Source organism: Coregonus lavaretus (assembly GCF_964263955.1).
Source record: "Coregonus lavaretus genome assembly, contig: HAP1_SCAFFOLD_1681, whole genome shotgun sequence".
NCBI classification, from domain to species: Eukaryota; Metazoa; Chordata; class Actinopteri; order Salmoniformes; family Salmonidae; genus Coregonus; species Coregonus lavaretus.
This window is the reverse complement of record NW_028161688.1, coordinates 55001-82724: the sequence shown is the minus strand read 5'-3', so window position 1 is coordinate 82724 and position 27724 is coordinate 55001. Positions and strand designations below refer to the sequence as shown.

General features: G+C 46.3%; 1 protein-coding gene across 1 annotated transcript in view; it reads right to left on the bottom strand.

The window, feature by feature from the left end:
• The window catches only part of LOC311120219 (tensin-1-like), a 92250-nt gene that overhangs the window by 11714 nt on the left and 52812 nt on the right, over positions 1-27724 (bottom strand). The window contains exons 8-15 of the mRNA XM_084194831.1: positions 18243-19868; positions 10386-10579; positions 10113-10251; positions 6556-6657; positions 4539-4716; positions 3169-4331; positions 2001-2087; positions 34-162 (exon numbers count right to left, since the gene is read on the bottom strand). Of these exons, the coding sequence (XP_084050957.1) occupies positions 34-162; positions 2001-2087; positions 3169-4331; positions 4539-4716; positions 6556-6657; positions 10113-10251; positions 10386-10579; positions 18243-19868 (3618 nt within the window). The remainder of the gene's footprint in view (positions 1-33; positions 163-2000; positions 2088-3168; positions 4332-4538; positions 4717-6555; positions 6658-10112; positions 10252-10385; positions 10580-18242; positions 19869-27724) is intronic.

Genomic DNA, 27724 nt, shown 5'->3' with positions numbered 1-27724 from the left:
ATGGAAGATGGAGCCCAGTTGGTGATCCAGTACCTTTCTTGGACTGCTGTGCAGTAAGAGGAGGAGAGGCCACCTTCATGGCCAGGCCATAGGCCCCTCGGAAGGAGTGACTGTCACGGATGACAAAGGCCCCTGGCTCCCTCTCTCTCAGCAGGCCGATGGCTGCAATACACAATAACACATGATTCAATACAGTACCACTTCATGTATCCACTCAGGGGTAAGTAAGAAGGAGAGGAGAGGAGAAAGCGAAGAATATGTAGGAAGACATGGAAGATGAGGAGGGGGAAGGAGGAGAGCAGGAAGGAGGAGAGTGAGAAGGAGGAGGGGGAAGGGGAAGAGGGGGAAGGAGAAGGAGGATAGGGAGAAGGAGGAGGGGGTAGGAGGAGAGGGGGGAGAAGGAGGAGAGGGAGAAGGAGGAGGGGGAAGGAGGAGAAGGAGGAGATGGGGAAGGAGGAGAGGGAGAAGGAGAAGGAGGAGAGGGGGAAGGAGGAGAGGGAGAAGGAGAAGGAGGAGAGGGAGAAGGAGGAGAGGGGGAAGGAGGAGAGGGAGAAGGAGGAGAGGAGGAAGGAGAGGGAGAAGGAGCAGAGGGAGAAGGAGGAGAGGGGGAAGGAGGAGAGGGGGAAGGAGGAGAGGGGGACTCAAACTTTCCTTGGAGAGGAGGACCTTTTGTGATCCCATATTTCAATGTAACTACAGGGAGGAGAGGGGGAAGGAGGAGAGGGGGAAGGAGGAGAGGAGGAAGGAGGAGAGGGGGAAGGAGGAGAGGAGGATGGACGAGAGGGGGGAGGAGGAGAGGGGGAAGGAGGAGAGGAGGAAGGAGGAGAGGGGGAAGGAGGAGAGGGGGAAGGAGGAGAGGAGGAAGGAGGAGAGAAGGAAGGAGGGGAGGAGGAAGGAGGAGAGGGGGAAGGAGGAGAGGAGGAAGGAGGAGAGGGGGAAGGAGGAGAGGGGGAAGGAGGAGAGGGGGAAGGAGGAGAGGAGGAAGGAGGAGAGGGGGAAGGAGGAGAGGAGGAAGGAGGGGAGGGGGAGTCTGAAACTTTCCTTGGAGAGGAGGACCTTTTGTGATCCCATATTTCAATGTAAGTACAGGGGAGAGCAGTGATCTGTTGTCTGTTCAACAAAATAAAATGTAATGCATCTGTAACATGCAATTCTATATATCCCTATGTGTCCAAATATGACATTTTAAAGACTTTAAGTAAGACAGATATAGCTACATCACATGCAGATGTTCCCTGGCCACTTGTCTTAATGGAATACATATGGTGTGTGTTTGTGAGTGTGTCTGAATGTGTGTCCGCGTGTGTGATGTCATCGCAGCAGAGCATGTGCTTGTGTTTAAACCCAGATGATGTAATCCAATAAGAGAGAGAGTAGAAGCAGATGTGGGGGCCAACAGCAGTGACCTCACAGTGACCACACAGTGACCTCACAGCAGAACAGAACACAACAGAACACAACAGAACACAACACAACACAACAGAACACAACAGAACACAACAGAACATAACAGAACACAACAGAACAGAACAGAACAGAACAGAACACAACAGAACACAACAGAACATAACAGAACATAACAGAACACAACAGAACACAACAGAACATAACAGAACACAACAGAACACAACAGAACATAACATAACAGAACACAACAGAACACAACAGAACATAACAGAACACAACACAACACAACAGAACACAACAGAACACAACAGAACACAACAGAACACAACACAACACAACAGAACACAACAGAAAACAACACAACAGAACATGGTCAATTAGGACATGTGTGTGTCGGGGATGATGTTTCAGGTGGATCCAACAGGGTTTACAACAAACACACATCCTGACTTTCTCACGGTTACTAAATAAAGAACATTCTCGGCCACATTTTACCTTAGATAGGCCTTATGCTAGCTAGAGGAACAACTAGTGGGATAAGATAACTAGTGTTACGTTTAATCTCTTCCCCCTATGACAACAGTCTCACTCACCTTGTTCACGGGAGATGTTAGGCTTGTACCAGAACTTGGACGTATCCTGAACAAACTTTACATTTAGCCTGGTCTCTGGACTCCCGTCTAGGAGAAGGAATTAGAAGTAGTGTTGAAACCATGACATGTAGATTTACCTGGCATTTCCACAGTAACCAAAACCATTAGGTCATTTGATTTGACCATGTTAAAAAGGGCATGTTTATATGATACTGCGTGAATGCTGCATGTCACATTACATTGAATTGAGTCTTGGGGCTCTGTGATTGATTGATTTAACCTTTATTTAACCAGGTTAGTCTTGTTGAGATAAACATCTATTTTTCAAGAGAGACCTGGAACAAGACAGCAGCAGTGATGCTTCATGAGGATCATCCTGACCAAGACCCTCCGATCTAGAAATCAACTGGACTTCCAAACAACATTAACAGCTCCTTATTGTGTAGAGATTAGTGAATATGCGCTATTAGCGAGTTACCTCCTAGCGCCAACCCTCGCAAACAAGCCAGTATCTGTATCTGCGACCATATAAGTAGTTGCTGGACTCTGCTGTCAGTATACTCAGTATAAGATGGAATGGAGCTTTGAAAAACCGCTGCAGGCGCAAAAATGGCTGCCAACCAAGGCTCTGGGCCGGATGCCAGTTCTATCTCAGCCTAGCATCTGGGCCTGGCTGGGCTGCCTCGGAGTACATTAATTCACTTATCTGCTCTGCAATGTGTTTACAGACAGAAGTAAGTCCAACTGAGCTCCTGCTCAGCTAAAACCACTGGAGTATGACCGCATTCACGTTACCTCACTATACTTTACTAGAACTAATCACTTCATCTGGTTTCACTGAAAAACTAGTGTAGGAAAACAAATGGATTTACATTGTAGTTATGTAGTTAGGTACTAGTGTAATCATAGTTCAGGTATGCATTGGGTAACAATTTTCACAAAGATCTTATTTGTAGAAAAACCTCAATTGTGGCTAAACACATATCAAAAGTTATCCCTAAAAATATAGTTGATGAGTTTCATGTTAATTACCCATTTTAAAAAAAACATAGTCCTTGAAAATACACTGATCTTTACTTCCTGTTTGCTAGGGATGTCCGTGCTAGTTGGGGATGCTTTATACTGCGTCAGTAGCTACGTTTTAAGAGTGTTTTCAAGGTGGTCTTACCAGTCATGTTAAACTTGGAGAAGTCCGGCAGTGTATGAAAGTAGCTAGTGCTGGGTGTGCTGCCTCCACTCGACATGGGGGAGGACACTTTCCCATTCAGCGTCCCGTACGAGAGCCCCCCGTTGGGCCTCTCCCCGCTCGACATGCGCCTCTTCTCCGGAAGCTGGGGCTGAGCCTGTGCCTGGGGGTCCGGACTGCCCTGCCTTACCCCCACCATCCCCCCGTCCAGGTAGCCCCCGGGGAAGACGGGGAAGGAGGGCGTGGAGGGCGGGTGGTACCCAGAGGAGCTGCTCTGACGGGACAGGGTTCCGTGTCTCTCGTCCGGGGTGGTGTAGCCACTACTATGCAGCATTTGGTGTCGGTCCAGACTCGGACTGCGTTGTGACATCTGGCCGAGGGACGGGTGTCGGCCCAGTACCGGACTACTACCCCTGCCCTGCTGGTGGGTGAGGGATGGCTGTCGGCTCAGCACCGGACTTCTCTGGATACTGGTCTGGATGGGTTGGCTGTAAGTGAGGGAGGGCTGGCGGCTGAGCACGGGGCTGTCCTGGGAGGCCTGCGTCAGAGACGGTTGTCGGCTCAGCACTGGGCTGGATTGTGTCCCCTGGGACACACATGGGTTATAGTGGTGGCGGCCCAACACGGGACTTCCTGTCATTACTATCCCAGGGATCCCAAACTCCACAATGCCATTGGCTGGAGAGGGCTGGTGGCCCATGACAGGATTGCACTGATTGGTGGGCTGGTGCCGATGTTGGAGGGAGGGGATGTTGGATGAGGTGTTGTGGTCACGATGCAGTGTGTGGAGACTTCCTGATACTGACGAGGGACGGACGGCCACAAGGCTTTCCCGGGCGGATACCTCCGGCTGGGGCTGGGGGGGGCTGGGGTCCGGGGAGAAGTAGCTCCCCATGGGGCCACTGGGACCCAGGTAGGAGGGTGTGGTGGTGGGGGAACACAGGTAGGACAGGGTGGGGGAGTTGGAGCTCAGGTAGGAGGAGGTGGGGGTTCCCAGGGCCTGGAGGTATGGGGTGGGAGTGGCAATGGGGGTAGGGGTGGGGAAGGGGATGGGATACGCGCCCTCGGAAGGAAAGGAGCGTAAGCCGGAATCAATGGCCGCTTGCGAGGGGATGCTCACACTGCTGTCAGCCAAGGGGTGTTCTCTGAGGGAGCGAGAGGAGGGGGGGACGACATTTCTGAAAACACCGTGTTTAGAAAGACGCCTACAGTAGAATTACCTAAATGCTGTATTAACACCTATGGGTCCCTTACTATCTGTAAACATGTAGTATATTTCAGGAACACTGGTTCCTTACCAATATCATGTAATGTAACCAGTGTATGTTTAATGTTGTTTGCTTCGTACTCACCCCTCTGATCTGTGGATGGGGCTGCTGCTAGACAGTAGGGGGTTGAGGGTTGGGGAGGGGTCAGGGGTCGTCTGCCTAGCCAAGGTCTCTCCTGTGGAGGTGAGGGTCACGGGTGATCCTGCTGGTCCCCCGCCAGCCACAGCCGATCTGGCCACTGACTCCACATAGCTCAGTGGCTCTGAAGAGATACATAGTTGGCCATTAAGGCTGATTTCATTACAGTGTGTACAGTACTGTGTGAAGATGATGATGCTGGCTTCACAGGAAGGCTTTCCCCCTAAACAGTGACAGTAGGTGTCCTTGTAAACACCTTGTAAACATGCCATCATTTTCCTTTTACATTTCAAACATTCTTTGTTTTCTCACCTACTGAATTCAGTATTAGTGAGTTGTTTGGAAATCAAGTCATCCTGTACTTTGGGTAAACAATCTTTAAACTCCTATGAATGGAACTAGAGTTTAGCAGTCCAGAGACCCTGAGAGGCAACAATGGGCTTCAGACTCATTCTATTATTCTTCATTCACTGAATTCATCATCAGAGTCACCCGCTGCAGCCAATCAACCTGACTGAGTCCATTCTGCATCATATTCACTGTTACCCCATCAGGAGCATGTCACCAGACCTGCTTGTACATAATGAAATACATGTTTTATTGCCCCCTCGACAGGCCAATGATGTTTACAAGAACCTATCAAGAGCACGGTCTGCTAGCTCTCAAACCCACATAACGTTGCATCGCAAAGACTAGAAAAATCTAGAAACTATTTGTGTTCCGTTGCTGTTCTGTTCTCTTCTGGAGAACCCACAATAATTACCCCATGGCACATACAGTGACTGAATGGAACAAGAGGTGTGGTGACAACAGCAAACACAACACTGAACAGAAAGAAATGGAGAAAAAGTGCATCATTGTGAAGTCTCAATTGTGAAGTAACACCTGAGATGGGTGGATGAAAGTTGGATGGGAGATGAGAAGTGTCCAGAAAAAAAAGAGTGAGAAAAAATAAGAGGTTTATGACAAGGATGCTCTCTGGGGAGTTCTGATTGATGATCAGGCGATGTTCTTAACTTCCTCACTCTTACTGCTCTCAGTGTCTGAGGCGACGTGAAGTGAAGGAAAGAGTCAAGAACAAGAAGAGCGAGAGAAAGAGAGGGAAGAAAGGAATGAGAAGGGAGGCAGAGGATGAGAAGAGAAAGTAAAGGGAGAAGAACTGGTTGATCACATTTTATTTGTCACGTGGTAAATAACAGGTGTAGACTAACAGTGAAATGTGCCCTTGAGCAAGGCATTTAACCCTGATTGCTCCTGTAAGTCGCTCTGGACAAGAGCGTCTGCTAAAATGACCAAAATGTTGGAAACAGTCAGCGCAGAAGGAACAACAAAGCAGAGGGGTCCGCATCTCGTGAGCCAAGTCAAACACCCCTCCCAGTAAGGATATCGTATTGCTCCAGCCCCTACTAGACAAACATAAAGGCCAAGAGGAGAGGATGAAAAAGAGGTTACAATTATATTTCTGGGGTCTCTCTCGCATTTAGCCTGTCGGCTGTGTAAATATGGGATTCAAAAGACTGCATTAACATGCGAAGGTGGACCATAAATCAAGCTTTCGTACACATTCCTAGGTCACTAAAATCAACCACAATATCACCACATATGAGACATAAACACTGTTCAATTTACCGGTGAGTAGTTTAACCGAGAAGGAGGGCTTGTACAACCAAAATGAAGAGGTGGATTATACAGCGAAGGGGGGTGTAGTTATAGTTTAAGGGGTAAACAGTAGACAGGCTCAATGACCTGTTGCTACACATGCTACTAGTATCTCAAACTAAAGCTAGTTCACTATGCTAACATTGGTGAGGCCTCAAGGGTCTAGCACTATGCTAACAGATGCTATGCTTACATGTTAGCACTATGCTATGTAAGTAGCACAATGCTATGCAGGCTCTAACAGGCTCTTCAACCCTATGAATGGAGCAATTCTATGCTAATAGAATAAATGGTGCTAACTCACCTGAGCCACTCTGGTTGAGGTGGATCTCGGCTGGGTTGTGGGGTTTGAGGCCCAAGGCAGAGAGAGGGGTCTTCATCAGACCTGGAGGGGAACGAGCTTGGCCTAGGAGGAAAAAAAAACATAACATACTTTAGCAACATGACTTAGCATAACTTAGCATTTAGCATGCTTCATTACAACAGTCTTGACAGTAAACACCTGTGCTTTTCGTGTTGTACCTCTGTGTGTGTGTGTGTGTGTGTGTGTGTGTGTGTGTGTGTGTGTGTGTGTGTGTGTGTGTGTGTGTGTGTGTGTGTGGGGGTGTGTGTGTGTGGGTGTGTTTGCTGGTTTGTGTCTATGTAAGGTATGCAGCCTACATTTATTAAACTGTTAGAATCCTGAATTCCAAGACAGGTTGCTCATTGCTGAACGTGTTCTATGAGCTCATCATACGCCTCTTAAATAGGAACATAAAGGACTGGTTTCTCGGACCCAGAATAACCCTAGTCTTGGAATAAAAAGCATGCTCAATGGAGAACATATTTTGAAAGTTATTTCTACTCCAGGACTAGGCTTAATCTGGGCCCAGGAAACCCAATGTGTGTGTTTACATATGGTGCGTACAGGTGATGAGCTGTCAAGACATCACAACAACGAAATGTGACACGGTGACACACAACAACATCGGTGATATCATGACGGACACAGCTAGAGGTGTGAGGGTTGTGCCCATGCCTCATGCTCTATGGGAGGGCCATGCAGGTCACCTATCACAGTGTGACCTATCACCTCTGAGTGACACTGTCACCACACACAAGGCAGGATGTGAGTAAAGGTGTGCCATGCACACAAATGCACAGCGGCTCTGAAGAGCGACAACACGGATACAAAAAAGAACAACAGTGACTCACTGACATGCAGTATGTATGAAAAGACAAGATAAGACAAGATAAGACAAGATAAGGCTGCTGGAGGAAAAGTTGCTGCCTACCAAAATGATGGCAAAAGGAATACATATATGACAACAGTCAAATGGAGCACCAGTACCCTTAGGACAGTGAGGTTGAGTTATTTAGAAAATATTTGTGTGTGTGTGCATATGTGTGTGCGTGTGTGTGTCTGTGTTCGTGTGTGTGTGTGTGTGTGTGTGTGTGCATATGTGTGTGTGCGTGTCTGTGTTCGTGTGTGTGTGTGAGTGAGTGAATGAGTGTTAGTGAATAAGTGTATGTTTCCTTAATGTGGTGTGGACCTCAAGTCCAGAAGGGGCTCCTTTGTCTTAAGAGGTACTGCTCTCCAGCGGCATGCTGGGTAAAGCAGTGCGGGAGGCTATGATAGGCAGAAGGGGAGAGCTGGTGGTCACTCCAGGGTCACTTAGCCTCGACCAAGATGGTCGACACCGTCAACAGTGGGACTAGGGACGTGCATCATCCTCCACTTACCAAATAATCCCAATCAATTCTTTGTTCTGTATGGCAACTTTAAATTCCCTACCTTTTGGTGGGTCGTGTTGGGAAAATGGGTATTGGTGGGGGGACGCTCTAAAGGTCTAGAGGTGAGAGGGGGCCGTGGATGTGCCGGTGATAGGGATCAGGGTAGCCCTAATCACTGGTCCAACATCAGCTTTCCGGACCCGTAATCATATTGAATGTGGGATGTATACTTGTGTAAAAGCATACTACTAGTAGATGCATTTAAGTGGATGCATACTTGACTTGAATCTTCTTACATTGAAAGAGATATCATACATCTTCATGGTTTAGCTAGGAAAAATAAGTACTCAATGGCTGTGCACATTGCGTTCCTGCTTTGCATGGAAGGTTGTGGGGGGGGGGGGGGGGGGGGGGTAACACCTTTAAGGGCAGTAAAAAGGCTATAGGGTTTTTACGAGGCGTTTTTAGGGCCTTGCCCAGGGGGAGATGAGGTAACTGGTAGAGCTGGTCACTGACATGGTATTTAAAGGGACAGTTCACTCCATAATCATCACAGTGAAACGTTTCCTGACCTCAAAAGTAGTCGAATGCCAAGATAAATCCACAACTCAGGCTATTGTGTCTAGATCCAGCTCATTGCCTTAACCCAAATGAAAAGTCAGGCACCGAATAAAATCAAGAAATTAGACGGTGCCTATCTTTCATATTGAAGACTGGTGGAATCCCAGGATATGTTGATCTGTGGATGGCAGCATATTTCTAAGCCCACTGAATTACTGCCTAGAAGGCAGGAGAGGTGGGATTCTGTCTGATAGGATGACTCAGGCTTTTCTATGAGCCGAGACATTTACATTACATTTTAGTCATTTAGCAGACGCTCTTATCCAGAGCGACTTACAGTTAGTGAGTGCATACATCATTTTTTATACTGGCCCCCCATGGGAATCGAACCCACAACCCTAGCGTTGCAAACGCCATGCTCTACCAACTGAGCTACATCCCTGCCGGTCATTCCCTCCCCTACCCTGGACGACGCTGAGCCAATTGTGCGCCGCCCCATGGGTCTCCCGGTCGCGGCCGGCTACGACAGAGCCTGGATTCTAACCAGGATCTCTAGTGGCACAGCTAGCACTGCAATGCAGTGCCTTAGACCACTGCGCCACTCGGGAGACAATGGCAAACAGTGTGGCCTCTCAGACAGTGTGGCCTCTCAGACCGTGTGGCCTCTCAGACCGTGTGGCCTCTCAGACCGTGTGGCCTCTCAGACCGTGTGGCCTCTCAGACCGTGTGGCCTCTCAGACCGTGTGGCCACTCAGACCGTGTGGCCTCTCAGACCGTGTGGCCTCTCAGACCGTGTGGCCACTCAGACCGTGTGGCCTCTCAGACCGTGTGGCATCTCAGACCGTGTGGCCACTCAGACCGTGTGGCCTCTCAGACCGTGTGGCATCTCAGACCGTGTGGCATCTCAGACCGTGTGGCCTCTCAGACCGTGTGGCATCTCAGACCGTGTGGCATCTCAGACCGTGTGGCATCTCAGACCGTGTGGCCTCTCAGACCGTGTGGCATCCCAGACCGTGTGGCCTCCCAGACCGTGTGGCATCTCAGACCGTGTGGCCTCCCAGACCGTGTGGCCTCTCAGACCGTGTGGCATCTCAGACCGTGTGGTCTCTGTGGCCTTATTAGGATTTATCCTGCCTTCACTGCCTACTCAAATCTGTCTGAATGGGTTTGAAATAGATTTTGTCATGTGGGAAATGTAGTTAATTAGCCCTACATCTAAACAGGGTTGAATGCTGGGGGAATGGGAGAGGCAGTCTATTCTTTTTTGAGATGAAGAGGAACATTTTTATGATAGAAGAATTAAAACCAACCAGACAAAGCTAGACTAATTCCACCCTGAAGTTATTTATCATAATATCAGTTGTATAGTTTCTACATTGTGAACCTGTACATACCTGAATGCAACATGTCATTCTCATGATGTACTATAATAGCCTATACAGTTAGACTTTAGATTTAATGCTACTTCCTTCTGTAAGACATTTCTTTAGATGTTCACTATGGTAAACGCTGAACGTCTTTAAATATTCTCTATGGTAAAATCCCTGAGTTCCACAGCGCCATCAGCCAGCCAGAGGGGAGACTTACACAGGTTGAAGTAAGGGGTTTGCGGCGAGACAGGGAAGGCAGGGGTTTGGGGGAACACCTCACCACCAATAGTGGGCGTGGGGCTGACTGGGCCTCCATCCAACTCCTCAAAGGCCTCTCTGTAGCTGTGGATGTGTCTCTGGAGGGAGGGAAAACATGGAGATGCACACAGATACACACATATATTAGTATTCATTATGGTCATCACAACCCTATAATATATAATAATGAGACACACTAGAGAAGTTTAGGGCTAGGGGCGGAGCATTCTACCTCCTTGGGCCGCCCCCCGGGATTCAGCGCTATGGTGTTGACGAACTCCGGTGAGACGCAACGAATAGGGGAGCGGACCGGGGGTTCGTAGGAGGAGCTTTCGTTGTGGCCATTGATGCATTGTCCCTCGCTGGCGGTGCGGTGATGGGGCGGGGCCGATGCCTCGTCCAATGACGTCCCACAGGACTGGACACCTGCCAAGATCATTCAGGGGGGTCACATTTGATCACAACTCGCTCACATTGCACACAAGTGGTTTGTAAAAAAAATAAAAAATCTTTGCAAACACACATATCATTATCATGCTCTTGATAATGCAGCTCTTCACCGCAAAGCAGCAACGTTTCGCACAGCCATTAATCCACAGGAGCAACATAATAAGGACACAGTTACCAAGTAAGCGGTTAGAAACGGCAAAGCTGACCTTTCAAAATGCTACTTGATGTTGAACACTCGGATCAGAACTTTTCTCACTACAATCAGGCACTGCTTATAAGAGCTCTGGGTTGTTCAGTGGGAAACAGTGTGTATCAATTGATCTGCTTATAAGAGCTCTGGGTTGTTCAGTGGGGAACAGTATGGATCAATGTTCTCCTTGAAAGCCACAAGATTATCAGGAATTCGCTGGTACATCAGTGAAACAGTCTAAATTTGTAATTCTTGTTATCTGGGTAATGGTCTGTGGCAGTAGCTAACGTTTTGGATGAACCTCAAAGGGTCCAGTAAGCTAATTTCAGTGGGTGGGTTTGGAGGGAAGGAGAGAGCTGCCAGTGTAAAACAAACAGGATTTCTGTAAGAGCGTTATCCTAATGTGTTAGTTACTGCATGGTCGGGTGGGGTACTGGAGTTGGTTTTGCTGAAAACAGGTTGTGACTATGGGAAGCGAACAGCCGGCTTTGCAGGGCTATGTGCAGTTTGGAAAGGAAAAGGGAGGGGGAAAATCTAAACAGACACAATATGTGGAGGGAATGTTTTTGTAGGGAACTTTTAGAGAAAACTTGTTTTTGTTCATTCGTTGCCAGAGACGTTAGGTTAACGTAAGCATGCCACGCATTGTATGTTTTGTATCAAATCCAGCTTTTCCTAAAGATATGTTAAACGTTTCCCTGGGTTCTTTAAGTTTAGGGTAAAGATTATTCTCTTTGTGAGTCATTGGAAAATTGCGCATAAATACCTCCATTGCTTTTTCGTCCAGGTTTTACGCAATGTACTCTGTAGCTAGCACTGACTGTCTGCAAACAAACTATCCATCTGATTCATGGATTCTCCTGGCTTGAAGTTCTGACATACCCTCCCAAAGATGGAAAAGCATGCAAACACACCCTAGTGCGAGAGTCGACTGTTATGGAAACCGTGAAAAAAATATTTACGAGCCCTAGCTCAGCCTCTGGCTGGATAAGCCAGCCGATATATCCACAGGGGGAGAGTTAGCGATAGCATTAGCCTGCAGCTGTGGGAAACTAAGAGGCTTATAGTTACTGTCAGAATAGATCTGGCCTCTTTGGTCACATAAGAGTCAGACATTCCTTATGTGTTTGGGTACCCCAAATCATATTCATGACTCTGAGGAAACATCTCCTATTACACAACCTTAAACTGAATGACAAAAGCTACACAGGGGTTTTTGGAGGGAGAAAAGTGATATCAAAGGATAGCGGTCTTCTAAGAGGCAAACTAACTTTCTGTCTGTCTAGTGCACAACACTGTATACACATCAACAGAAATATAGTGTACATCTTATAGTGTACATCTTCACATAAATCTTATATTTTTGCACATTGGCAGTTTGAAGTGACTAAATCTTATATTTTTGCATATCTGATTCAAATCTGTTATTTTTGCTGCAGTCTGAATAGCCCAAAATCCACATTTCAAATCACCTTTGTAAGTGATTTGAAAATCAGATACAAATCTGATTTATGGCCATCCGACTTGTGTCTGTATGGTCAAATCTGATGTATTTGCCCACAAGTGGTTTTTAGACTGTTATTCGGCATATCTTGTCTCTTGCTAGCTACTCTTTTGACAGTTTGTCAAGAACATGTAGTAAGTAACTAGGTTGTTTACAAACAAATTAGTGAATGTGCTAGAAAGCTCTAAAAAGTTGGATAATCTTATCCTTTGAGGCTTTAAAAGTGTTCCTGCACTATGATTTTGAACATTCAAAGCAACTGGTAAACGTCCATGGCAGACATTGTCGTCATTTTAGCTTGCTACATAACTTCTGAGTGACAGGAAGCAGGAGCTCCACCACCAATCAGCCTACACCACTGCACACACACCCGTTGTTACTATAACAACTAGCGTAGCCATGTCAGCAAATGACTGCTGTCTGAACACACAAAAAATCCTATTTGGTCACTTTTAACTTGCTGTTTGGACAGTCAGTGTTCCGAAATGGATTTGAAAAACCAAACTGATTTGACCATTAAGGCGTGCAGTGTGAACAAGGCTTAATTGTATTTTGTTGGAACACAATTTGCTGCATACCTAAACAGTACCATGATAAGATCTAAGTGTAGGCCTAAAACACCAAAACCTGCACACATGCAATTCATATGCCCATCTATTTATTTCATGATTTGCCTGCAATGGCACGGCTTAAGTAGTGTCACATGTCTAGGCTGAACTCAGATTTTGATTTGTGGATCGAGGAGGGGCATTGTTAGATACATCACAACCCAACGGTCCTGGAATCACGCAAAACAGATGGGCCCAGTATGCACAGCGGAGCCTGTCAAACACTGTGCCGTTGCCCTGGCGACGGCTAATAGCTTCCAGCTGTTACAGAAGAGATTCCCAGGATATATTTGGGGAATTGTCTCCCCCCCCCCCCCCCCCCCTCGTTTCTCAACCATATAAACACAGATATTGTATTGAATAAAATGGATCCAAGGCATAGGAAATGGGATAATCTATTTTATGAGGCCAGGGCTAGAGCTCTCTTCATCTCCCTCCACCGCTCTGTGAATATGCTCTTGTCATGTTATAGTGAGGAAGGGTTATCTGGGGTAAAATGAAGGAGAATTCCCTTCAAAGTAATGTATTGAATAGATTGGAAGCATATCTATGTACTGTATGTATTCAAATACCCAAACAAAGTGCTTTTCTTCCTGTAGACCAGGTCTGACCCCATTCTAAACGTTCTCCACTGGGGATGTTTGCTCTACTCATGCTATACCTACGCTCCAAGTCCTGAGCTGAAACCCCCCCCCCCCCCCCCCCCCCAGAACAGCCTCAATTCGTCGAGGGCAGTGTGTGTCGAATGCGTTCCACAGGGATGCTGGCCAATGTTGACTCCAACGCTTCCCACAGTTGTGTCAAGTTGGCTGGATGTCCTTTGGGTGGTGGACCATTCTTTATACACACAGGAAACCCAGAAGCATTGCAGTTCTTGACACAAAGGCACTTAAATCTTTTGTCTTACCCATTCACCCTCTGAATGACATACATACACAATCCATGTCTAAATTGTCTCAAGGCTTAAAAATCCTTCTTTAACATGTCTCCTCCCCTTCATCTATACTGATTGAAGTGGATTTAACTAGTAACATCAATAAGGGATCATAGCTTTCACCTGGTCAGTCTATGTCATGGAAAGAGCAGGTGTTCTTAATGTTTTGTATACTCAGTGTAAATAGAATGTATGTAGTCATTCATTACAGTCCTTGTACTCCAAGGACTACTCTGGCTTTGCGGAGTACAGTACCGTACAGTACTCTGTAGACCACTCCAGGCCCCTGAAAGAACAAAACAGTGCATCCTATTCTACCTCTACCAATGGACAGATAAGGCCTTCACAATGTTTTCAAAAAGGCAGTCTAAAGCAGTCTTCCCCATAGAATTAGTGCCCTTTGCTAGCGATGGAAATGTTAAAAACAGAAGATGGAAAGAGCAGCCTTGAAAGAGGCCAGTGTTTCCTGGCCTTGGGTATTGTTCCCTGGCGGTATCTTGTGACATGCGCTCTACTGCGAGTCTGCACAGAGACACCTTTGTGCTTCCTCATCTCGTTCTTCTGAAACTTAAACATTATCCAAATGCTTTTTTTTGGGTTGGGTCAATGCCTTAACCTTGAGAAATAAAAATCAAACAGAGATGAAGGACGGTGTATTGAGAGACAAGACACACAGAGAGAGAGAGAGAGAGAGAGAGAGAGAGAGAGAGAGAGAGAGAGAGAGAGAGAGAGAGAGAGAGAGAGAGAGAGAGAGAGAGAGAGAGAGAGAGAGAGAGAGAGAGAGAGAAAGAGAGAGAGAGAGAGAGAGAGAGAGAGAGATAGGGAGAGAGAGGGAGAGAGAGATAGAGAGAGACAGAGAGATAGAGAGAGATAGGGAGAGAGAGAGAGAGAGAGAGAGAGAGAGAGAGAGAGAGAGAGAGAGAGAGAGAGAGAGAGAGAGAGAGAGAGAGACAGAGAGATAGAGAGAGAGAAAAAGAAAGATAGATAATGAGAAAAAAGAGAGTGAGGCAGAGATGTTTAGAAAAGGATAAAACAGGAAGCAACAAATGCAAACAGCAAACTAGCAGGCAGTGTCATGGAAAGACAGTCAGCAAGGTTCGTTTAGAAGAGGAGTCAGTTTAATGGAAAGACAGTCAGCAAGGTTCATTTAGAAGAGGTGTCAGTGCCATGGAAAGACAGTCAGCAAGGTTCGTTTAGAAGAGGAGTCAGTGGCAGGGAAAGACAGTCAGCAAGGTTAGTTTAGAAGAGGAGTCAGTGCCATGGAAAGACAGTCAGCAAGGTTAGTTTAGAAGAGGAGTCAGTGCCATGGAAAGACAGTCAGCAAGGTTCGTTTAGAAGAGGAGTCAGTGCCATGGAAAGACAGTCAGCAAGGTTCGTTTAGAAGAGGAGTCAGTGGCAGGGAAAGACAGGGGAGGAGTGGAGGAGGGGAACGAACCAGAGAGGGAGCGACGGTGCTCAGACCGAGGAGACGCGAGTCGGCCTTGCATTCGGGCCGAGTACTCTGGTTAGAGCAGGGGTATAATTGGAGTCGTCAGAAGAATGAGGAGGAGGAAGATGATGAAGAGGAGGGAGAATGAGGGAGAGGTAGAGAGATGAAGAGATGGTCCACAGAAAGGAAAAAACATTCAAAGAAAAGTTATTTGCTAGTTAATAAAAACGTACAGAATTACAATCATAATATGACAGAAATGTCAAACATCTATGAGAAAAATTACTGACATGATCAGTGAGTATCAGTGAATCTGTCAGTAATATAACCAACAAGTGGACGTGTCACATTTGTTTCAGTGGACATCTGCCTGTCCATGTGGACGAAGTGGGCTTGTACAGTGAGGGGAAAAAAGTATTTGATCCCCTGCTGATTTTGTACGTTTGCCCACTGACAAAGACATGATCAGTCTATAATTTCAATGGTAGGTGTATTTGAACAGTGAGAGAAAGAATAACAACAAAAAAAATCCAGAAAAACACATGTAAAAATGTTTTATACATTGATTTGCATTTTAATGAGGGAAATAAGTATTTGACCCCTCTGCAAAACATGACTTAGTACTTGGTGGCAAAACCCTTGTTGGCAATCACAGAGGTCAGATGTTTCTTGTCGTTGGCCACCAGGTTTGCACACATTTCAGGAGGGATTTTGTTCCACTCCTCTTTGCAGATCTTCTCCAAGTCATTAAGGTTTTGAGGCTGACGTTTGGCAACTCGAACCTTCAGCTCCCTCCACAGATTTTCTATGGGATTAAGGTCTGGAGACTGGCTAGGCCACTCCAGGACCATAATGTGATTCTTCTTGAGCCACTCCTTTGTTGCCTTGGCCGTGTGTTTTGGGTCATTGTCATGCTGGAATACCCATCCACGACCCATTTTCAATGCCCTGGCTGAGGGAAGGAGGTTCTCACCCAAGATTTGACGGTACATGGCCCCGTCCATCGTCCCATTGATGCGATGAAGTTGTCCTGTTCCCTTAGCAGAAAAACACCCCCAAAGCATAATGTTTCCACCTCCATGTTTGACGGTGGGGATGGTGCTCTTGGGGTCATAGGCAGCATTCCTCCTCCTCCAAACATGGCGAGATGAGTTGATGCCAAAGAGCTCGATTTTGGTCTCATCTGACTACAACACTTTCACCCAGTTCTCCTCTGAATCATTCAGATGTTCATTGGCAAACTTCAGATAACCCTGTATATGTGCTTTCTTGAGCAGGGGGACCTTGCAGGCGCTGCAGGATTTCAGTCCTTCACGGCATAGTGTGTTACCAATTGTTTTCTTGGTGACTATGGTCCCAGCTGCCTTGAGATCATTGACAAGATCCTCCTGTGTAGTTCTGGGCTGATTCCTCACCGTACTCATGATCATAGCAACTCCACGAGGTGAGATCTTGCATGGAGCCCCAGGCCGAGGGAGATTGACAGTTATTTTGTGTTTCTTCCATTTGCGAACAATCGCACCAACTGTTTTCACCTTCTCACCAAGCTGCTTGGCGATGGTCTTGTAGCCCATTCCAGCCTTGTGTAGGTCTACAATCTTGTCCCTGACATCCTTGGAGAGCTCTTTGGTCTTGGCCATGGTGGAGAGTTTGGAATCTGATTGATTGATTGCTTCTGTGGACAGGTGTCTTTTATACAGGTAACGAGCTGAGGTTAGGAGCACTGTGCTCCTAACCTCAGCTCGTTACCTGTATAAAAGACACCTGGGAGCCAGAAATCTTTCTGATTGAGAGGGGGTGAAATACTTATTTCCCTCATTAAAATGCAAATCAATTTATAACATTTTTGACATGCGTTTTTCTGGATTTTTTTGTTGTTATTCTGTCTCTCACTGTTCAAATAAACCTACCATTAAAATTATAGACTGATCATTTCTTTGTCAGTGGGCAAACGTACAAAATCCGCAGGGGATCAAATACTTTTTTCCCCTCACTGTATACCCTGAAAACGAAATGATGTCATAAGGAAAGTCTACTATCAGTGTCTTTGAGCCGTCCAACCAGAGAAACAAAGTGGCTGTGTGATAACTGAACATTCTCTCCTTCATTTACCTAATTTTACAGTAAAGTGTGTTGCAATTTCGAATGCACTATAAATAAAGTTTGATTAGACCTGTGTATAAAACCACCATAATACTATCACTGTCTGGCCATAATGGTGTTTCACTGACACTCATCATTTCAGAATCAAGAAGCTGCATTAATGCTTTCTATTCTATTCTATTCTATTCAACTCCATTACTGTAACAGTCTCTGTCTTACAGTTGAATCAGAGCTGTCCCTTCACAGGTTAGCAATTCGTTTCCGTGTCACTAGTCTGTGTTGGTTTTACGGCAGGTTTCCACACTGCAGAACTGTGTTCGGTTAAGACAGCGAACTTGCTCCGAACATGGGCTGTTCTCCTGGAAAAGGGTTGGCCACCCAGACAAAATACATAAAAATGGTTACATTATGTCACTGACAGTTTACCCTTGTCAATGTGTGGCTTATTAAGAGCCGTAGCACTGAGCCGTAGCATTGTTTGTACAATGGCTTCATTGTGACCTCACAGGACTCATATCAACACTAACGCGGTGCATCAAGAAGACAGAGCTTCCAGACAGGAAAAGTCAAGCTGACCTCCCATTGGATATTCTGAGGGTTACTCTGGGAATGTTACTCTGGGGTTTTTACAGATACATGTTGTACCGAGAGATGTTTTCTGTTCATCTCTTTGTGCAGAAAAAAAAAAAAAGTGAAAAGGAAAGAAAGTGTAATGTTCTCTGTTAGTGTTTCATACATATTAATGACAGTTTTTTGTTTATCTCTTTTAACACGCTAATGTGTCCTCAACTTGAATATCACCTTCCTGTTTCCTTTGTATATGAAATCACACCTATATGCCAATGACAACACATGATCTCTGCAGTCTTACCTGCCACACACTGGGCTACCAGGCCCTCCACATGGAGCACTTCATCAGGCTCTGCATCTCTCGGCTTGGGAGATGAGGAGGTGGCACTGCGGCTCTGTTGGGGCTCCTGGAGCTCCGGGGACAGGGACAGGGACATTGTGCTGGCGGGGTACATGTTGACGGGTTTCAGCTGCAGCAGGCCCCCGCTAGTGGGGACCTGGGTGGGAGAGCTGGTCCTGGCTGCCCCTTGGCTGGAAGGTTCAGTGGGGAAGCCTGGCACGGGGGCTACAGGGGGACTAGGCTGGTAGATAGCTGCTGGTCTCTGGATGGCAGAGGGCTCTGGTGACGTGGACGGCTGGAAGGGGGAGGACCTCAGCGTGACCTGGGCTAGGCTGGACGCAGGGCTTCCCGAGATAGCTGAGTCAGCCTGGTAGGAGGGTCTTGCCTGGGTCTGGGAGAAGGACGGTTGCGTGGTCACCACCACCTTGTTCTCCCCCGGGGTACTCTGGGACTTCGGCACCTGCCCCAATGGGCGGCCGGGGTCCAGTTCCATCATCAGCAGGTTGAGGGCCTCAATGGACTGCTCAATCTCCTGCTGTGAGGCAGTCTGCTGGTGGGGGTACTGGGGCATGCTGTGGTGGCTCTGTAGAGGCATGGAGGGAGGAGGAGAGCCAAAATACACCCCGTCCATCACCGGCTCTTCTGGGACGCCATATTGCTGCCACACGTTGAGCCCACGTTGGACGGCGTTACGACTGCTGGTGGTGCGTGCTGGCGCTCGGGGGAGGGGATTCTGCTCTGCACCGAATGACTGTGAGCGATACAGGTTTCCATTCTGGCTGATAATGTAATCGCTCGCCGGGGGAACTGACTCACCTGTCCCATCCTGAGCTGAGCAGAGGCTTTGCACCAAGGTGATGGGAACCTGTGCAGCCACATCATGTAAGCCTATTGCGACATTGAAGGCAACATTTTCCGGGGGCCCATCTGGGATGCTCCTCTCCAGATAGGGAACCTTGTCCTGCCCGTTGATAACGGTCTCAGTCTGGTAATAGAGGTCTGCTGGCGTGGCTCTCCCTTCCAGGGATGACAGAGTGCCCAGGCTATCCACGCTGTTACCCTCCTGACTGGTGGGCAGTTCCACCTCGTCATCCAGAATATCTGTTTCTCTGTCCATGCTGCTGTTGTGGCCATTCACGTGAACTTGGGCGGGCACCAGGTGAAGTAGTCCCCCTCCCCCTATCCCCATCCCTCCGCCCGACAGGTAGCCCTGGCAATGCATGGGGCCCTCCAGGCCACTGAGCAGCTGCTCCAGCTCCTGCTTCTCCTGGGGACTGATGGGCTGGACGGCCAGGACCGTGCCCGAGACCAGGGTCTCTTCCTGGGCCGCTGGCGGCTGGCTCACTGGGGGGGCTGCCTGGAGGACTGCTGCTGTCGGGGCTGGCTCATCAGTGCGGTCAGTCTTAATGGAGGCCGTGGAGTTGCCGGAGTCGCTGCTCACCGACAGGCCGTGGTCGACCGTGGGAAGGACGTGTTCGGTGGCGGCGGGCAGGAGGCCGTTGGCAGTGACCGCGCCCTCGATGGACTCCTTCTTGCGGACTTTAGCGTAGGGGCTGCCGTCCAGAGGGCCCTGCGTGTGTATGACGTCTGGGGAGAGAAAGACATGGGGAGGGGGTGGTTACAAAGAGGTGAATAACACTGTACAGTATTTTGATTTAACTAGGCAAGTCAATTAAGAACAAATTCTTATTTACAATGACAGCCTACCAAGAGGCAAAAGGCCTCCTGCGGGGACGGGGGCTGGGATTAGAAATAAAAATATAAGACAAAACACACATCACGTCAAGAGAGACACCACAACACTACATAAAGAGAGACCTAAGACAACACCACAGCATGACAGCAACACATGACAACACAGCATGATAGCAACACAACATGACAACAACACGGTAGCAACACAACATGGCAGCAGCACAACATGGTAGCAACACAAGACATGGTACAAACATTATTGGGCACAGACAACAGCACAAAGGGCAGGAAGGTAGAGACAACAATACATAATGCGAAGCAGCCACAACTGTCAGTAAGAGTGTCCATGATTGAGTCTTTGAATGAAGAGATGGAGATAAAACTGTCCAGTTTGAGTGTTTTTTGCAGCTCGTCCCAGTCGCTAGCTGCAGTGAACTGAAAAGAGAAGCGACCCAGTGATGTGGGGACCTTTAACACAAGGTGACTGGCAGAACAGGATGAGGGGTGCAGTATATCATGTACAATGGTTAACATTTAATGCACTGTAAGTTATTCAAACGTTTTTGGACATTTTGGTATAGTGAATATCATGATTTTTCAGCAACACAGACCTGTAATACTGATAAAGCAACTAAATCCAGTAGAATTGAAACAGAGGGAAGAGGGAGAAGAGAAGGCAAAAGACGAGAGGAAGTAGGAAGTAGGAATTGTAATTTCTCAGTGTGCAGGCGATGCCAAAACAGCTGCTGTTGAACTGAGTACTGGCCCACTTCTGCCTCTCTCTGACAGGAAATAATAATGGTATGTGCTGTAATATGAAAACTGCACTCACTAACTGTAAGTCGCTCTGGATAAGCGTCTGCTAAATGACTAAAAATGTCAAATGTAATAAGAATATTATAGTAAGTATAATAAGAATGGTATGTGCTGTGGAAAAAGGGATGAAATCACACTTTATCAAGTCAATGACACTAATTACCGCCACCTGAAAAGCATTGGCCTTTAAGAAATTAGTGAGGGAGTATGTTTTATGTGTTTGTATACAGAGTATCCTGTGTATGATCTATGTATCAGTTCTGAAGGAATAAAACTGGACTGACTGCTGACGATTGAGGTACACTACATGGCTCTTAAAATTAGTGGATTTAGCTATTTCAGCCACACCCGTTGCTGACAGGTGTATCAAATCGAGCACACAGCCATGCATCCTCTATAGACAAACATTGGCAGTAGAATGGCCCATACTGAAGAGCTCATTGACTTTCAACATGGCACAGTCATAGGATGCCACCTTTCCAACAAGTCAGTTTGTCAGATTTCTGCCCTGCTAGAGCTGCCCCGGTCAACTGTAAGTGCTGTTATTGTGAAGTGGAATCATCTAGGTGTCACGCACGTTGAGAGATGGGTCGGACCAAGGAGCAGCGTGAAAAGCGTACATGTTTATTATCTAGAGTAAACATACAAAACAACAAAACCACGTAACGTGACGTGAAAGTCCTATGGGCTATACAACAACCAGCCTGCACGGAACAAGATCCCACAAACAAGGACTGCAACCAGGCTACTTAAGTATGATCCCCAATCAGAGACAACGAGCGACTGCTGCCTCTGATTGGGAATCATACCCGGCCAAACACAGACGTATAACAACTAGACGCTAAACATAGATATACAACAACCTAGAACTAAACATGCACACCCTGACCAAACTAACTAGAGTTATATAAGTCAGGGCGTGACACTAGGAGCAACAACGGCTCAGCCGCGAAGTGGTAGGCCACACAAGCTCATAGAATGGGACCGCAGGGTGCTGAAGCACGTAGCGAGTAAAAATCGTCTGTCCTCGGTTGCAACACTCACTACCCAGTTCTAAACTGCCTCTGGAAGCAACGTCAGCACAAGAACTGTTCGTCTGGAGCTTCATTAAATGGGTTTCCATGGCTGAGCAGCCGCACACAAGCATAAGATCACCATGCACAATGCCAAGCGTCGGCTTGGACTCTGGAGCAGTTCTCTGGAGTGATGAATCACGCTTCACCATCTGGGTTTGGCGGATGCCAGGAGAACGCTACCTGCCCCAATGCATAGTGCAAACTGTAAAGTTTGGTGGAGAAGGAATAATGGTCTGGGGATGTTTTTATCATGGGTCGGGTTAGGCCCCTTAGTTCCAGTGAAGGGAAATCTTAACACTAAAGCATACAATGACATTCTAGACAATTCTGTGCTTCCAACTTTGTGGCAACAGTTTGGGGAAGGCCTTTCCTGTTCAGCATGACAATGCCCCCGTGCACAAAGCGAGGTCTATACAGAAAATGTGTCGAGTTCGTGTGGAAGAACTTGACTGGCCTGCACAGAGCCCTGACCTCAACCCCATCAAACACCTTTGGGATGAATTGGAACGCCGACTGCGAGCCAGGCCTAATCGCCCAACATCAGTGCCCGACCTCACTAATGCTCTTGTGACTGAATGGAAGCAAGTCTCCACAGCAATGTTCCAACATCTAGTGGAAAGCCAGAAGAGTGGAGGCTGTTATAGCAGCAAAGGGGGGGACCAACTCCATATTAATGCCCATGATTGATTTTGGAATCAGATGTTCGACGAGCAGGTGTCCACATACTTTAAACATTCACCCACACACGCATGAGCCATGGTGGAAAAAAACTACCTCACTAGGTAAATAAGCCCTGAAGGCATTTCCTGTCCCCTTGGAATAGAAGCAAAACATTTCAGACCAAAAACACACACAAAAAAGACAAACAATTGTAAAAATCAAAATTACGCCAATTATTACAATTATGAATTACACCTTTCACTATTGTGCAAATGGACAAACACACACGTGCACAAACGCACACAGACACACACACACACCTTATAGTATTCCCATATCATCCTTGTGGTCATGTGCTGTCAAGGGGAATGATGACCAGTGGCAAGCTGCTCTTGATGTAAGGACGACTTAGCAGCTGGCTCTATGCAGCATGGCCTTTAAACTGCCCTGCCATGCACGCTCACATTGGAAACCGCAATAACCACATACTTAGATTTAGCCTCTCCTGGAGGAGGACAACGGATGTTGAATGTTTATTTTTATTTTTTAAGCAGCTTTACAGCCTCCATCAGAGGGCATGAAGTGAGCATTGACAAAAATATACTGTATATATAAGATACTGTATATAAAATGTCCTGTATATAAAAGATACTGTATATAAAATATACTGTATATAAAAGATACTGTATATAAAATATACTGTATATATATATAAATGATACTGTATATCAAAGATACTGTATATAAAATATACATCTGATCAAGCTTCCAACTCCTCACCCCACACAGTTCCCATGAAGCTGTACAGTAAATCAAAGCATGTTTGAAACAGCAGTGTGTGTTGTGTGCGTGTGTGTTGTGTGCGTGTGTGTTGCGTGTGTGTTGTGTGTCTGTGTTGCGTGTGTCTTCTGTGGGTGTGTGTGTGTGTGTGTGTTTGTGTGTGTGTGCTCTGAGATACCCCCTGATGTACTAATCAGATTGTACATTTGGGAACAGCAGTGTGTGTTGTGCGTGTGTGTTGTGTGTGTGTGTGTGTGTGTGTGTGTGTGTGTGTGTGTGTGTGTGTGTGTGTGTGTGTGTGTGTGCTCTGAGATACCTCCTGATGTACTAATCAGATTGTACATTTGAAAACAGCAGTGCACAAATAGTGTGCCTTTAAAAAAAAAGTATACATCACAAGCCTTCAGAAAACCTTCTGTGACTTAGAACGCTAGTAGTCCATAAACTGGCTCTGTTGTTGTTGTTGTTGTTGTTGTTTAGCTTATCTGTGAGGTTATTTAACCTTATGTTTGTTTCCTTTAACAGATTCTAGATCCTCCTCTCCCCAATCCTAACCTTAAATATTAGTGGTGTGAGGAAACATCTGACCCTGTATCAGTGGTTAAGGGCAACTTATACCTACCTACTCATGTGACATGATCTTTGACCCTGTGACCTTTGAAGCCATTTCCTGCCAGCTGCCACAGGTCACCTAATGAGGTCCTTGTTTGACATTTGAATCTCTCTGTGGGTTGACCCAGCCCTCTCTGCAGGGTTACCCAGACATCTCTGTGGGTTGACCCAGCCCTCTCTGCAGGGTTACCCAGACATCTCTGTGGGTTGACCCAGCCCTCTCTGCAGGGTTACCCAGACATCTCTGTGGGTTGACCCAGCCCTCTCTGCAGGGTTACCCAGACATCTCTGCAAGGTCATCCTTTTTTTCTCTACTATTCCAGACTATCAATCGCTCTCTATTCCTCTTTTTTTGTGGGGCGATCCATCTTTCACAAGGATTTAGGGGATTTGATAGAAAGATGATGGATTAAGTGGACATGACATTACAGAAAGGTAGTTAGGGTTAACTCAGTTCATTGCAATGAAAGGGGCTCTTATCTCCAAAACAATTTCTCTCTGAATGTTTTTGAAGTGCCAATAAAACAGTTCACATACGATTAAGGCAGTCCTCACTTTCAACAGTGTGAAATAACAAACACAGCCAGCTGCAAACTGAGGCTGATAAACAGCAACTCCAAAGAGTAATCACATGATGGTAGAGCTGGTAGAGCTCGAAGTGCTGTCAGAGTCTTGAACAGATTGTTATTCATTACTCTGTCCTTAAAGTCCAATCTGGCATCTGAGAATATGTTCAACGGTTATTTCAATTCCTAATATTTGGGGTTGGAGTTTTGCTGAATAACGAATCCCAGATTGTCGCTTTCTACACAAGGACTAGGGTTGAATGGCGGGAACCTGGTTACTGAGATTTACAGACCAAAACCACTTTTCCCGGGATAAATAACTGCAAGAAACCGTTAAATTATAATATATTATTTATATGAACAAAATGACGGGAAATGGAACTGTTAAATTATATGCGAAATCTGGCTTCTCTACGGCCTTCTCTCTTCTCTCTGCATGATCAATCATCAATGCTCAGGGTGGGGACAGATCATCTCAGTATGGAGCGCAGTTCACAATGCATGTAGACCTATCATCTCATCATGGTAACTTTTTTTCTTGTAGGCCTACATTTGCTGCAGCATAGCCTATGCTACAGTAGCCTAATATAATGACTGAATCGCATCTAATTTGTAATCTGTTTCAGGAAGCTAGGCGTATGTCGCAAGTCACTACTTCACAAGAGAGGTATTTTAACTTTTTTAAAATGTTATTTGCGTCGAATACGACAGGTGTAGACCTTACCGTGAAATGCTTGCTTACAAGCCCTTAACCAACAATGCAGTTTAAAGAAAAATAAGAGTTAAGGAAAAAGATTTACTAAATAAACTAAAGTAAAAAATAAAAGAGCAACAATAAAATAACAATAATGAGGCTATTTACAGGGGGTACAGGTACTGAGTCAATGTGCGGGGGTACAGGTTAGTTGAGGTAATTGAGGTAATATGTACATGTAGGTAGGGGTAAAGTGACTATGCATAGATAATAGATAATAAACAGTGAGTAGCAGAAGCGTAAAAAAAAAGGGGGGGGGGGTCAATGCAAATAGTCCAGGTAGTCATTTTATTAGCTGTTCAACAGTCTTATTTCTTGGGGGTAGAAGCTGTTCAGAAGACTTTTGGACCTAAACGTGGCGCTATTGTACCGCTTGCTGTGCGGCAGCAGAGAGAACAGTCTATGACAAGAGTGGCTGGAGTCTTTGGCAATTTGTAGGGCCTTCCTCTGACACCACCTGGTAAAGAGGTCCTGGATGGCAGGAAGCTTGGCCCCAGTGATGTACTGGGCCGTACGCACTACCCTCTGTAGTGCCTTGTGGTCGGACTGTCTTGGTGTGTTTGGACCATGATAGGTTGTTGGTGATGTGGACACCAAGGAACTTGAAGCTCTCAACCTGCTCCACTACAGCCCCGTCGATGAGAATGGGGGTGTGCTCGGCCCTCCTTTTCCTGTAGTCCACGATCATCTCCATTGTCTTGATCATGTTGAGGGAGAGGTTGTTGTCCTAGCACTATTGTGTTGAACGCTGAACTGTAGTCAAAGAACAGCAATCTCACATAGGTGTTCCTTTTGTCCAGGTGGGAAAGGGCAGTGTTGAGTGCAATAGAGATAGCTATTTCTGTGGATCTGTTGGGGGCGGTATGCAAATTGGAGTGGGATACGGTTTATGGGATGATGGTGTTGATGTGAGCCATGATCAGCCTTTCAAAGCACTTCATGACTACAGACGTCAGTACTACAGGTCGGTAGTCATTTAGGCAGGTTACCTTGATGTTCAGGGACTATGGTGGTCTCCTTGAAACATGTACAGTACCAGTCAAAACTTTGGAAGCACAAGATTGTGCAAAGCTGTCATCAAGGCAAAGTGTGGCTACTTTGAAGAATCTTAAATATAAAATATATTTTGATTTGTTTAACACTTGTTTGGTTACTACATGATTACATGATTATTTCATAGTTTTGATGTCTTCACTATTATTCTACAATGTAGAAAATAGTAAAAATATTTAAAAAAAACTGGAATGAGTAGGTGTGTCCAAACTCTTGACTGGCACTGTAGGTATTACAGACTCAGTCAGGGACAGGTTGAAAATGTCAGTGAAGACACTTGCCAGTTGGTCAGCGCATGCTCAGATTACACGTCCTGATAATCCGTCTGGCTCTGTGGCCTTGTGAATGTTGACCTAAAGGTCTTACTCACATCGGCTATGGTGAGCGTGATCACACAGTCGTCCGGAACAGCTGGTGCTCTCATGCATGCTTCCGTGTTGCTTGCCTCGAAGCGCGCATAGAAGTAATTTAGCTCGTCTGTTATGCTTGTGTCACTGGGCAACTTGCGGCTGGGATTCCCTTTGTAGTTCGTAATAGTTTACAAGCCCTGCAACATCCGACGAGCGTCAGCCAGTTGTCTCCACTGCCAGTTTGTTTCCTCTCAATGGTCCAGGACTTCCTTTAAGATCAGTCTAGGCCACAGTCCAGGACTTCCTTTAAGATCAGTTTAGGCCACAGTCCAGGACTTCCTTTAAGATCAGTTTAGGCCACAGTACAGGACATCCTTTAAGATCAGTCTAGGCCACAGTCCAGGACTTCCTTTAAGATCAGTTTAGGCCACAGTCCAAACCTTTTTTTACGCATTCCAAAAACATTCCATTATAAATCTACATCTGGGTCAGGTGGGCATCATTTGAAAGCATATTCTATTGCCAACATGACTAGCTAAGTTATAAAATACGATTTTACAGTGTTAGGTTTTCAAAAAGCACTTCAGACAAACAGATTGTAACGTTGGTGTGCATAGAATGGAGTGCATTCAAGTGCGTGTTCCACGGAAAATTTTCTTCACAATACGACAAACACAGGCTCATTCTGTTCAGGACAACGCATGGGAATAATGCATGTCATTCTTGTAACTGTGGATCAAACATAGCGATCGTAAACGTTGATACCGTCTTCAAATATGGAGATGTGAGGTAAACATCGACTCATGGGTGTATGGTTTGCTTGTATGACATCAACGCAGTATTTATTCTAATCCTTAACGTCTCATCTTTCAGAAACACATCGACTCCTTTTGATTTACAGCATTTCCCTCACTCAGACAAGAACAAATGTGCAAAAGTAGCCCAATTAGCAGGAGGGATGGGGACAACTTCTTGTTGCGCGCAATGCTCAAGTTCAGAATGGTTGTCAGTCAAAACCCATACAGCGCTGTGAAGCGCAGACCCAGAGATCTGACGTCATGTAAAGCATGTTACTGTACAG